We start from the raw sequence: 13,420 nt of genomic DNA on the forward strand, positions 1-13,420 counted from the left end.
TAATAAGTACACTTTAAATCAGAGTCGGTGTCACTCGCTGAAGAAATCTTCCCAAATAAAGATGGCAGCACGTTGCGTGAAATCCTGACAACGGTATGCAGTGCGTTGCTCGCCTTGTAATGTCATGCGTTAAGCCTTCAGTGTTAAGGGAGACTGAACGCAGCCAGAGCTGCAGGCAAACACAGAGCTCAATGTCTTGTAGAGGTCCTGAAGATGATTCTGTTACCCAGATGGGCAATTCAAATAACGCTAATGATGCCACACACCTTGAAATGATGACCGACAACCACTATCCAGGTATTTGCGCACAAGAAGAATACACAGACGCAGTGGGATGGTCATATTGTGATGGTAGGTAAAATAAATGCCACTTATCAGTAAAAAAAAGCAGTGTGAAATTGTTCAAGCAATAATACGGACAATAAATAAAATGAAGAAAAACACTTGAGAATCCTCACTTAGGTTTGATTGCTGTTCCAGGACCTTGTCGCCAATCTTGTAAAGTAAATCCACTGCACTTCTTCACTTTTAAGGTAAGTTTATTCCAGTCCTGAAATACCCGCTGGCATAGCATTGCTAGCTGCTCAGAGTCCTCCAGGCAACTGCCCTCCGGGATTCTCACCACCCAAAGGAAAACAAATCTAGATTCTAGATTCTTAAGAGTTTGTGCTAACAAACGGAGAACTCCAGCTTAACCAATTCAAACATAACAAAATGCATAACATAACAGGCAGGCTTTAGCTTGTCAGAGGGGAGCGTTGTCTTCTTTCTGGTGCTGCTACAGGGGTCGGAAAGGGGCCGAGCTGCACTGCTGACCGCAGAGCATGTTTATGGGATTGGTGTCTCCAGGCCCCAAATTATTGGGTTTGTATGCTTTGCAGTCCTGATAATCCTAGAACCGGAGATACTCATAACTGTGAGTGGCAGAATTCACTTGGACTTATAACTATCAGTAAAAATCTGCCTTATGTCATTAGGGCCTAAACGCTAGAAGATAAAAGAAAATCATGAAATAAAGACATCCTCAGAGTAGTAATCTCAGAGTTCTATAAATAAATATTACAGTCACAGTTCTTGTCTTGCACTACCCCATGAATATGGTACAGCATTCCATCAAAGATCAAGAAAGACCCTTCTTTCTCTAGCTTCTAAAAAGATATCAACAAATACCTGCCAAACCGACACCATGGGCATATTCAAAGATTTTAAATGATTCAAACTAGTTAGGTAGAGTGTTAACTCGAGTCAGTCAGTCAAATAAGCTTTATTCGGTTTACCAAGAACCATAAAAGCGCACAAATTAAAAAACATGTATATCATTAAAAGTATAAAATACTATTCATACAGTATAAAAAGAAAAAAGAGTAAAGGACACCTTTCAAATTTTCTCACAGGTTTAAAAAATCTGATAAAAATAAAACATCAATTGTAATATCAAAGGCACAGCGGTATTCTTCTGACTGAAGAGAGCACAGGAACCCCAGCTAACAGAATTCAATCCTTTTTTTTGGTGTAAACGTTTTTCCCAGTTCACAAATATTAAGGTAAATATGAAAATAATATAGTCTTCCTCTCACTAGAGTACAACGTTAGAGGGTTTGTGCCAAACATTGGCTAAAAAGCGACTTACAGAAAAAACTATTACTTCTGAGGTGTCTGTTTTTAAAATTCTGTACACAATTTTGTAAGGATTAACCTTCAGGTTTGAACAGACATGGCATATCCATTTCCTGTGGTGTCCAAGGTATTCTGGGCGGAAAAACAAAACTTGTTCCTCCGTCTCAGGTACTGCCAATAACCAGGGCATTTATCTGAATTTCGCTCTCTTGCCCACTTACTTGTAAAGGTTTTTATTGGTAAACTACCCAACCAAAATCTCACAAACAGACTTTTGGCCAGGGGAGGCGAAATGATATTAAGAAAAACTTCAAACTTTGGGATAAGCTTAAATTCAAGGAACTGATTGGTCAGACAACCTAAAGAAGCCGTTGTTAATTGTTGGTTAGGCAGGTAGGCCCAATGCCTGGTTTTAAGTTCAGCAGTCTCAGACGTTCAGATGTTCTCTGGGCTATACCATAGCCTGCTCAGCCCCAAACTCCTACACCATTTTGAGATATATTGTGACCAAGGGATTTTGAGAATACCATTGGTCTTTATTAAATTCCTCAGTGTGCCCCTATAACTTGAGTCATGTCTGGATCACCTTGAAACAAATCTTACGATTCAAGCTTACTACAAGGCAAGACACCTGCAAATACAAGCGTTGAAGGCAACCACACCTCAAAAGTTAAGGCAATTTTCAGGATACCTCAAACACCACTGAGATTACTTTGAAAAAATGTGTGCAATACATGCAAAGAGCCCCTCTAAGGAGATGATTGCAAAGAACTTTGAGGCAGGATCAAGAGTAAAAATCCTGGAAAACTTCATCTCTGAATCATTGTCACAATGAAAGTGGCACACTACACAAAATGTACCTAAAAGTCAATAGTCAACTATCCCATGCAATTGAATCACCTGTACCGATTTTATTTTAATCAAGTTCAAAAACCTACTACTTTCTAATATACAACATCACTATTAGAGAAATGCATTGTTTCTGTTCATACGGCATCATACCGTATAGCACTCTGACGTTTCAACTGACATAGCCAAGACTATGGGAAACGTCAAATAAAAAAGTTATGATTGATGTAAGGATGGTTATGACTATTCTTATTTGTAATAGTGATGATAATCATACCAACAATAATAATATTATTCATCATAATAATAAAACAACATAATAAGCTCAGTTTATTGTTATTAATACTATTATTTCTGGTAGTAATACATCGTAATAATAAACATACGTATTACTATTATTATTAGTAGTAGTAGTAACAGTAGTAGTATTGTTATTATTATTATTTTTATTAAGAATAATTCCTCCACATAGGTAATGTTAAGCTTCGACGCAAAGATGTGAAATTTGTCAAGTGCATCAGCGGAGCTGAATTTACTTTATTTTTGCTAAGTATGTGAAAAATGTTCTGGCTTTTTATGCTTCCAGTCCAGCTCACAAAAGCTTTCCCGTTGTGCAACCCACATCTCTGCTCCAGGCAGAAAATGTATACACCTTGTTTGTCTGTGTGTTCTGAATAAGCAGCGGTGCGCTTGCACCGTCCCGTCGTCAGGTACGGCTGCCGAGAGGGGTCCTTCTGAACAGATGGGGATGAGATGGGGCGCGAGGCTGTGAACTGTAAACAAAGCCCCAGGCGAGTCTCCGTCCGCGCGCGGGACCGCAGCAGGGACTGCGGGCTTCAAGAGGACGCGGTCCTCCCTACTGACAGCCCGAGGACGCACTGGAAGGGGACGGCTTGCTTAAGTGAAAGTGGAAAAGGTGCCATCTATGCTGCGACACAAGGGAGGGCGCGGCTGGAGAACGGGGACAGGGCAGCATGCCCTTGCAGCAGGGCGACAGCTCGCGACGTGCCTGTCTGTGCCAGCGTTTGGACAGCGGCTCACGCGGGCGGGCCACTGACTGGGGATTGAAGCGGCCGGGTACTGGCAGCCGCGCCCACCGCGCACCCAAAGTGGTTTGCTCCACGACAGGCCAGGCTGACCACCGCTAACGGGGCACTGAGGTGCTTGGCGTTCCTGGGGCAGGTGGGCATTGGGCACCGGAGTCTGGCGGTGCTCCCGGCTCCAGCCTTCCCGCCAGGTCCGGGTACAGAGATGATTGACGGGCAGTGGTCACTGATCTCGGGAACAGTGCCCAGAGGTTGACAAAAAGAATGAGCTACCTGTTCACTCAGGGGTAAAGGTCATTGGTAGGTAGTGCCACCGATCGCCTTGGCAGTGCCCAGAGGCTGGCACAGGTCATTATCTGCCTTTCTCCCTCCGGCGGGGGTGATTGGCGGCCTAGGGTCTCTGATAACCCTGGCAGTGCCAACAGTTTGACGCAGGCCACCATGAGCTTAGTTTCGACTCGGACAGGGTGACTGAACACACCAGCAGTGCCAGTAAGGTAGGGGTGACTGCTGAACAGCAGTGGCAAGGTTAGGGGGCCATGCCCTGGGGGAAGGGGTTCTCTGATAAGCGGGGGTCACTGAGCACCCTTTCTGTGTCCAAAGACTGAGTGTCTTCCTTTCAGCCTTGGGCAGCAGTCACTAATAGGCAGGTGCCATCCTGGTAGGACCGAGTGCTGCATGTAGGTGATTAACTGACTTTCTTTTCAGGTTCAGTGATTCCTTCGGCGTCGAGAACCCTGTGGCCACCGAGGCTTTATAACCAGGGCCACTGGAATTATGCGATTATGCGGCCCCTGCGTTTTTCGCATCATTCTAGATTTGTCACAGTCACATTTACCACATAATCCATCATGTGCTCTATAATCTGCAGTTTTTAACCAATGTTTTTTTTGTTGTTTTACCTTAAACGGTTCAAAAGTTACTTAAAATGCAGCAACGTGTTGCGCGAAGTGGAGGGCCCTTTCCTAAGGTGGACTGGTTACTTTTCTGTTGCTTATTGGTAGATGTGTCAAACTGATACTAATGAAGTGCACCCAATGCCCACACAAATAATACTATCAAAAATGTTCTATATTACGCCGCACAATTTGCATTTTCTTGCTGCTTAATCTGGCCCTCCCCTGCCACATAATTCCCGTGTCCGTGCTTTTAACTCACAGATTACATTGCATTACGCGACCGAATGCCCTAATAGCTCCTGGACCCTGGTGCCGCCAGCACCGTGCACTTGCTGTGCTGCTCAGCACTCCTAAGTGCGGCTCCTGTGATGCTCAGCTCTCCCGGGACAGGGCTATGGTCACATGAGCAGTGTCGCAGGCGGGTGGAGATGGTGCGGTCGTCGGCTGTCCGCTGGCACTGCTCAGAGACTGGCATAGGTGACAAGCCCAGATGTCTGCATCTACTGCCGCAGGGGCTACTCCGTGCCTTCGGAGTGCCAAGAAGATGAGCAAGTAGAAGTAGGGAGCTATTCGGCTCCTACGAGGAGGGCAGTGACACGCTGCATGCACTATGCTACTGCTGATGCACACAGTGAGATGTTCTAGGCTGTCCTAGGGCACAGCCCATACACTGATGCAAGAAGTACAGAGCTGCGTATCTCTCCCGTGGCAGGAGGTATTATGCACTGAATGGACTGGCAGTGCTGTGAAGCTGGCGCATAACCAGCTGTGCCCGGCTGGCTTGTGGCAACGAGTACTGCGCGCCGACTATCGCGCCAGTGCACTATCCTGCTGCCCTATCACTGGCTCTCTTTTTTTCACATTCCATCGTGTATACAGTGCCCTGTAGTGCATTAAGTCGCTGCATGTTACTGTGCTAGGCAATCTTAAAGCGCATTGACGCCGATGAAAGTGGCGAGCGCCTTGTCCTGTGTGAAACGACCTCTGAGAATGCGCATTGCCCGGGCAGCCCGCTGTGCGCGCAGACGCAGCGCCTTAAGTATGTGGGTACAGACAGGGCGGTGGGACTGACCTGCCAGCCGCCTCTCTCGGACATTTCTCCACAGCAAGTCCCAGGCTTTGGTGGTGGAGTCCCGCAGCTGCTCGCTGAACGACCTCCGGAGCTGCTGCTGCCTCGGAGTTTTCCTTTTCCCGGACATGATGGAGGAGACACCTCCGCTGAACCCTCGGGCAGATGCTCTGGGAGCCCTGGGGCTGCCCCCGCGCCAGGGAGGCGCATGGGTGTGTCCGCAGCCCCTGCAGCCGTCCGTGCTCGGCTTCACATCCTGGCACCTCCCTGCAGCCGGGCACCGACGGACTCTGCCAGTGGCCTCGATCCCGGCTGCCCAGACGGCGCCCTCCCCTTCTCCTCGTCCCCTTCCCACCACTGAGGTAACGGGAACGAGACAGGCGGCACCTCCCTGCGCGCGGCCTCCAGACAGCGCCGAGAGTCACTCCCACCCTCCCCGAGAGGAATAAAGACGGCTGCGTCCCGCCTCCTTCACCTTGGGCAGCCCTGGCTGCGGCGCTGCTGAACTCCTCGGCCCAGGTGACCGGCTACCTGCAGACGTCCCAAGGCTGCCTGAACCGGAAACAGGGCTTGAAATGGAAGAATAGAAGTGCAGGTACTAGTACGAGAGTACCTGCTTGTTTCTGAGAAGTGAGTGACGGTATCTTCAATTAAAAGTATTAAGCCACTCTTAAGAAGTGCCTGGTACTCTTCCTCTCAAAATAAAAAAGTGCTGGTACTCCGTACCGGACAGTACCGGTCAATTTAAAGCACTCACCGGAAACAGCCTGTCCGACAGGGGGGACACACTCTCTGATGGTGACTTTCATGCCTGCAACTATCAGCAAGTGTTCCATAGCAATGAAAACCGACGTAAACACGAAAACCCAATTATAAACTGTATGGACCTGAGCCATCTCTTCTTTTTACCAACATATACCAGCTTTTTTGTTCGAAACTCCTCTGATAATTTGTAGTGGATCCGTTCTTGTATAAGTGCAAAGTTAGTTGAGTTGTCTTTGATATCTTTCAATGTTTCACTTTTCTTAACAAAAAATGCTTTTGTTTTCTTTAAGATTTTTTTTTTCTAAATGTGAACGGGCCTTTTTGTCAAAGGTTTTCGGTGTTAGCGTCTAGACTCTAGACTCACAGGTTTTTTTCGATGACATTTTCTCGTATAAGGCGTCTTAAAATCCATTATTCCAAGCCTTCCAGCTGAGAGGTGGCTGGTGATCTGGAACGCCCTTCAGCAGACTGCCAAGACCTAGATACTAAAATGACAGGCCAACTTTTGGGCCAGTTCTACATGTTAACTTTCTAGAGCACTGCTCCCCCACACTTTCTCGATTCTACCTCACATCAAATCACTTTTTTCTGAAGCCAAAACTTGTACATATATAAGTAACCGTAATGATAAAGCTTTTCTGCCTCGTTTTTTTCCGGGGTCTTTCCTCAGTTCAAGTCCCACTCTAATACCTCAAAAGATATTCCTACCAGCAATATGAGAGACATGAACATGCTGCCTCACTTTTGATTGCCCTTCGACCATGTCACGGCTGCTGTCCATTCCACATGGTGAGGCAGAGCGCGGGCAGTGTGGGGAAAAAAAATATACCACTTACTTTCTGCTTCCGCACCTGGCTTCTCCTCTGTTCCCGGCGCTGCAGTTCCCATGAGCACAGGCTCCAGCCCACCACGCAATCCCATCGCTTCTCTCATGCTATTACTCCCAACATGAGAAAAACGCTGGGATTGGGCGGAGCAGGCTGGTTTCACGCTCCAGCAGGGACTAGGAGCCTGTGCGCCTGAGCCCTACAGATATCTCCAAGGAATATCCTAGAGATATCCAAGTGCGCATGTCGGTTTGACCAGCCATGGACGACTGGCCAAACTGACATGCGCACTTTCAGTGCCCACATGAGAAGAGGGTCCATGAATGTCAGAATATAAGGAGAAGAAGGCGGGGAAAACAGGCTATATAACAACAAACACTTCTCCCAAGTCAGTAATTCAATGTTAGGTAATACATCCAAGATAAAAATACAGTTGTCCCACAAACCAATACTTTTCAAATTTTATTATCAAAAGTATAAATCATTTTTGTAAATTAATTATTTTTGATATCACACTTATACATAAAAAGAAGATACACCAATATATTTTAGCACATCAATTGTAAAGGAGCCCCACTAACATGATGAAAACGGTTAACATAATATGGCAATCAATTAGAAAAACATAACAAGAGACAGAACACATTTGTCAAAACAAATGGACAATAAATAAAGACAATAATAACAAACACATACGTACACACACCAAATTACAATACAGTGTTTACTCAATAAGTTAAATGCATAAATCAACCAAGTGAGAAAGAGCTGACGTGAGATTCAGAAGTGGAATATACACAGGCAATTCCTTCATCAGGACGCTGAGAAAACAACTGATTCAGTGGAAACATCCCAATGTAACTTTTTAGAGAGATCCAATAAAAACTGTGTCTGAGTGGTTAGCGCCAAAAGCGTCTTAAATGCCAATGGTCCAAATGGACCCGCTGTAGGATTCTAAAGGTAGTGCACAAATTATGGGCGTCCCAACCGGGACTCCAGCTACGTGGGCAGATCGCAATGAAAAGAGCTAGCATCTAGCAATAAAAAAGCAAACCGATATAGGGAATTCTTCAGTAATCAATGGCGTCCTCCATAACAAACCAAAGTGTAGCAAGTCTCGGCGTCCGTCGAAGACTAACCACCCAGACACAGTTTTTATTGGATCTCTCTAAGAAGTTACATTGGGATGTTTCCTCCAACAGAGCAGGCTCTTAATTCTATCTAGAACACCATTTGAAAACGTATATTGAAACAGATCCCCCTGCACCATATATCCGGTGACAGTGCATGGTATACAGATGGCTTTCTGCCACTGAATCAGTTGTTTTCTCAGCGCCCTGATGAAGGAATTGCCTGTGTATATTCCACTTCCAAAACGAGCGTCTGTGCTTTCTCTCTTGGTTGATTTATGCATTTAACTTATTGAGTAAACACTGTTTTGTAATTTGGTGTGTGTATGTATTTGTTTGTTATCGTTGTTTTGGTCTATTGTCTATTGTTTTGACAAATTTGATCTGTCTCTTGTTCTGTTTTTCCAAATTGATTGCCATATTATGTTATTTGTTTTTCATCATGTTATTGGGGCTCCTTTACAATTGATGTGCTAAAATATATTGGTGTATATTCTTTTTATGTATATGTGTGATATCAAAAATAATGAATTTACAAAAATGATTAACACTTTCAGTGCCCACTACTCTCCCTGCTGGTGATCCTGCACCCTGGCCCCGCCCCGCCCCTCCCCAGACTCGGTGGTCTCAGCAAACTTGGCCGAGTCATTGAAAAATAAAATGATAATAAAAGTGTTTTATTATCATTTTCTTTTTTATTTTCTGCCTTTAAGCAGTGGGGCGACCCCTGCAAGACCTCTGGCCTCTGTGTACAATGACGTTGATAGCACAGACTCAGGCTCTAGCTCATACGTGTGCAGACTGCAGAGGCCAGCGTAGCAAGGATGCCATGGACCGGTGCAAGCAAGCAAAATGCCTCCTTTGGCTTCTTCTGAGGTAGGAAAACATAGCACCCATCAAGGTTCAATGGACGCTTCAGGGGTCCAGTACACTGCACCTGCTGCACCAATGCTAGCTGCACTTCTTGGCCACCGCCACCCCCGCTAGGCCTTTGTCTGCAGAACCCCTCCACCCCCATGCAGGCCCTTATCTCTGTACGGTGCCACCTATGGAAGGAAACTAGGCACTCAACTGAAGGACTGGACTTTTAAGTACCAGCGGTGCCAGGGGACAACACCTGAAACCTTCGTAGGATACCTGTTCGGCGCACAAGTGACAGAGACACGGGACACTTCCTTCGGCGTCAAAGATCAGCGTTTATTACTGCAGGGATGCAAAAGTCATGGGAAGTACAACAGAGTGTAGGTTCCAAGAGCCTGCTTCAAATTGCAAATGTGCATCGCTCTTTTTATACACATTTTCAGCATTCAATAACGTAACGAACAAAAGGTTACAACTCAGTTCCCACAATAAACTTAAAAGGCTTCATTCATGGTGTCGGAAACCCGGAACATAATCACAGTAACATTTGTCGGTTCCCAACTGTAAAAGCACATTATCCTGCTGCTATGCACATTCCACTCTAGTTGTAAAAGGACGAGAGTAAGAGACAGGAACAGGTGCAAGGAAGTCAGACAACAGAAGGAGAAGGAGTGTGGAGGTTGTATCGGAAGCGTAATCCCAGGATCAAAGGATTCGAGCCGAGCGCATGCAAGGCTGAAACAATAGGCCAACGTGGGAAGATTACCCAGCTGCGGAGACATCTGTCTCTGCCGTGTCATCCCCCAGTCTCGGGAATCACAGGGTCATGAGGCGGACATTTGTCTGTTCGCTGACTACGTGAGGGCAAGAGACAAAATGGATGCCGTATCTAAAATGGAACCCGAGGGTAAAAATGAAGAAACCTGTAAATAAGACGAACCCTTCTAAGTAGCGTAGCGAAAATGCGTACACCTATTAATCACGTTATTTACGGTTCATAGATACCACCCTCGCTAGCATCGTAACGGTTCTCATTGCTCCTCAGACGCTCCTTTTGCCCTCATGTAGGCAAGCACTAGTCGGAATCATAATCAATTTCGATATTCATCAGATCATTCAAGTGTTGCTGGAACATCATCTTATTCATCAATGTCTCGCCGGTAACAGATGGCCTTCTTATACACGTTGTAGCACAAAGGCCACATAAGGCAGGACCACACTGCACACAAAGACAACACGTGAACAGAAACATCACAACAACCCCTATAATCATCAGAATTTTCCAACCCCAAGTTGACATCAGACCCCAAAACCATCCTAGAAGCGTCCAATCTCCCTCGTCCACGTGTATGGACTCTGAGATTTTATGCAACTTCGAGATGGCTTGGTAAACCGTTGGAGCGTTATCAGGTATGAAAATGCAGCAGCTCGAATGGATGACCTTGCACACACCACCTCTGTCTGCTAGTACTATGTCTAGAACCATACGGTTCTGCAGCGTCATAAGCCTATCCGCTTGAAGCTCTGCTGTCAGATTGCCAAGGGCGCTTGCAGTTATGTTAGCAGTTGCTTCCACTACACGAGTTAACTGTCTCAGATTCCTGCTATTGACCATAGGGCCCCAAAACGGTAGGAAACCCTTAAAGAAATCTCCTGCTTCTTGACCGGCAGTATCTTCTTTACGAATGACACCTCTCACAACTCTAGTTTTGTGATAATCTGAGGCAACAGTGAAAGTCGGAGGCAAAAGATTCGCGATATAGCAGGTACCCGAGAAGTCATGAGGTAACCACGTATATGCGCGATCATAACATACAAAATAGGTACCCTTGGCAGTCAGAAAGACAGGGGAAGAGAGCATTGGTAAAACGTAAGTATCAACACAAGCACTCTTCCCAAGCTGAGCTCTCGGATTGCGACCAAGACCTTGCAGACAGAAATGACCGAGATGAGGTACGATCCAGATTGGAGATGAGCTTTTAAACTGCCTATCATTCACTGATGTACTATACTCGACCTCACTCAGATCCTTATAAGCTCGCACCTCTTCCTCTGGGATAAGTGTTGCGTCAAAAATATCTCTATTTAAATCTGCAATGGCTATCGCCAAAGACTTGTGGTACGGGCCAGGAACAAGGTCTGCAGAGCGAGGCTCTCGATGGGGGTAGGAATCTAGTGCACTACGGAACATGGTCTGGAATGCTCGAGCTGACCCCTGGGGGCTATAAGGAAGAACAAAATACGGAATACCCTTATCCATGGTATGTGGCATTAACCCACATACCCAACAATTGGTAGTGTTCATCACTAACTGATGCTGATGTAGAAGTTGAACAAAAGAATTGTTCATAAATTCCGCACGTCTGACCTGTTCATGTTGGGGCAGAAGATGGAAGGAATGTGGGGACATAGTGGAAACAGAAGTTAAATCAAGAGAAGGAGGAGTAGGTAAAGTAGAAGGCAGCAATGATTGAAAACCAAAATATACTCCACCCACCAGCAGCATAGAAACAGTTAGGAACAACATAAAAACTTGTAACAAAAACATTTTTTTCGAAATGTCTTGTGCAGTTTGGATCTTTGCGCCACCATTTTCTCAATTTACAACAGCTTAGAAGGCTCCATCTTCTAAAAACCGTCCGTGACGTTCTTGACGCACTTCGTTCTGAGTAGCGATTATCAATCCCCAGGAGTTCCCAGAAATCGACAAAAGTAATCGACCTAGTGTCAGATACCTGCTAAACAGGAGGAAGTACCCGCACGGCCTTACGGTTAACCCAGATGAAAAGGTTTTTAATCAAGAGTCCGTTGAATTCAATATACGCCTCCTAGCTGTAAGGAAAAAGGTACACAATATATATATACATATATATATATATATATATATGTAATGTCCACAATTTTTATGGCAACAATAGAGGTGATGTAGATTCAAAAAAATAAAAAAAACAGAATTTATTAGTCTGTTAGCGCGGTCGAAGAAAGTATCGACTTCTTCCGGGGCGAGTCTGCTCTTCAAACAGTGGATCAGACGGCAAAGGAGTGTTCGATTGTTCACGCAATTGTTCAGAACTTGAATTTTCCAATGTTGCTGAAAAAGGGTTAACTCCGGATGGTTCAACAGGGGTGTCGGGTCTTACTGTGTTATCTCCTACGAGCTGCGCGTCACTAAACGGCACGTAATTTAGAGGGACGTAAGTTTCAGACGAGCCAAATCCTTCTCTGATCCAACTATCTGCTGGCAATGGGAGCGGAATTTTCTTGGTGTGGGTGGCATGCACCCAATGCTTTCTCCCTTCCAGCCGAACCGCAGTCCTCGTTGCCAGCAACACCTGGTAAGGTCCCACGAACCTTGGCTCAAGATTTCGTTTTCGTCCAAAGTTGCGGGTAAGAACCCAATCACCTGGTTGGAGCCGATGACCAGGACCCTCTGTTTGTGTCGGTAGAGCCTCAAAGACCTGTTGATGAATCAAACTCAATTTAGCAGTCAGATCATAGAGATAGTCAATTAGCATTGGATATTCAAGTCTGTCAAATTCTTTAGGCCTTGGGACTCCCCAAATGTTCGCAGGACGGCCGAACACAATCTCATATGGGCTGAGCCCTACTCGAGAGTGCACAGTCGCTCTGGTCGATAAGAGAGCTAAAGGCAAAGCGTCAGGCCATGATAGACCAGTCGTTGCCTGGATTTTGGCAAGTTTCAGTTTCAGAGTGCCATTATACCTTTCCACTAAACCCGCAGACTGAGGATGATTAGCACTATGAAACTTCTGATTTATGCCAAGACCACGACATACACTGTTCATTACACTTCCCACAAACTCACTTCCGTTATCTGACCATACAATCCGCGGCATTCCATACCTGGGGAAATATTCTTTGAGTAGAACCTTTGCTGTGGACAGGGCAGTATTATCCTTTAGGGGGTAAGCCTCAATCCATCTGGAGAACGCACAAACTACAACCAAGACGAAATTCAAATTATTGCATCTCTCCATGTGGATAAAGTCTAACTGAATAATTTCAAAGGGACATGTGGGAGGAGCAAAATGACCACGTGGAGTGGGGGTGCCCTTGCCGGGATTATACATCAAACATACCATGCAATTTTTAACCACTCTCTCCGCACATTTAGTAATTCCATCATTCTTCCATACGGGCGACAGCAACTTACATATGCCTTTCGTATTAATGTGTGATGTACCATGAGCCATAGTAACAACAGCAAGCACGTATGCATCTGGTAACATCCATCTCTGCTTTTCCGACAAATCAACCCAACATCCATTCTCGTCTAACTTTCCCGTACTTTCTTTCCACTGAGTCTTTTCCATCTCAGTAGCTTCATCCTGTATCT

At 45.5% G+C, this 13,420-nt stretch overlaps 1 protein-coding gene across 2 annotated transcripts in view; it reads right to left on the bottom strand.

Annotated features, from left to right (window-relative positions):
* Window positions 1-13,420, bottom strand: part of STARD13 (StAR related lipid transfer domain containing 13) — a 987,444-nt gene that overhangs the window by 423,196 nt on the left and 550,828 nt on the right. Inside the window, exon 1 of one of the 2 annotated variants that reach the window (XM_078657167.1) lies at window positions 5,484-5,803. The exons of the other annotated variant lie outside the window; for it this stretch is intronic. Coding sequence (XP_078513293.1) covers window positions 5,484-5,610 — 127 coding nt within the window. The 5' untranslated portion in view covers window positions 5,611-5,803. Of the gene's footprint in view, window positions 1-5,483; window positions 5,804-13,420 lie in introns of those variants that run through there. 2 annotated transcript variants of the gene reach the window in all.

This window comes from Lissotriton helveticus, chromosome 8, assembly GCF_964261635.1.
Source record: "Lissotriton helveticus chromosome 8, aLisHel1.1, whole genome shotgun sequence".
NCBI classification, from domain to species: Eukaryota; Metazoa; Chordata; class Amphibia; order Caudata; family Salamandridae; genus Lissotriton; species Lissotriton helveticus.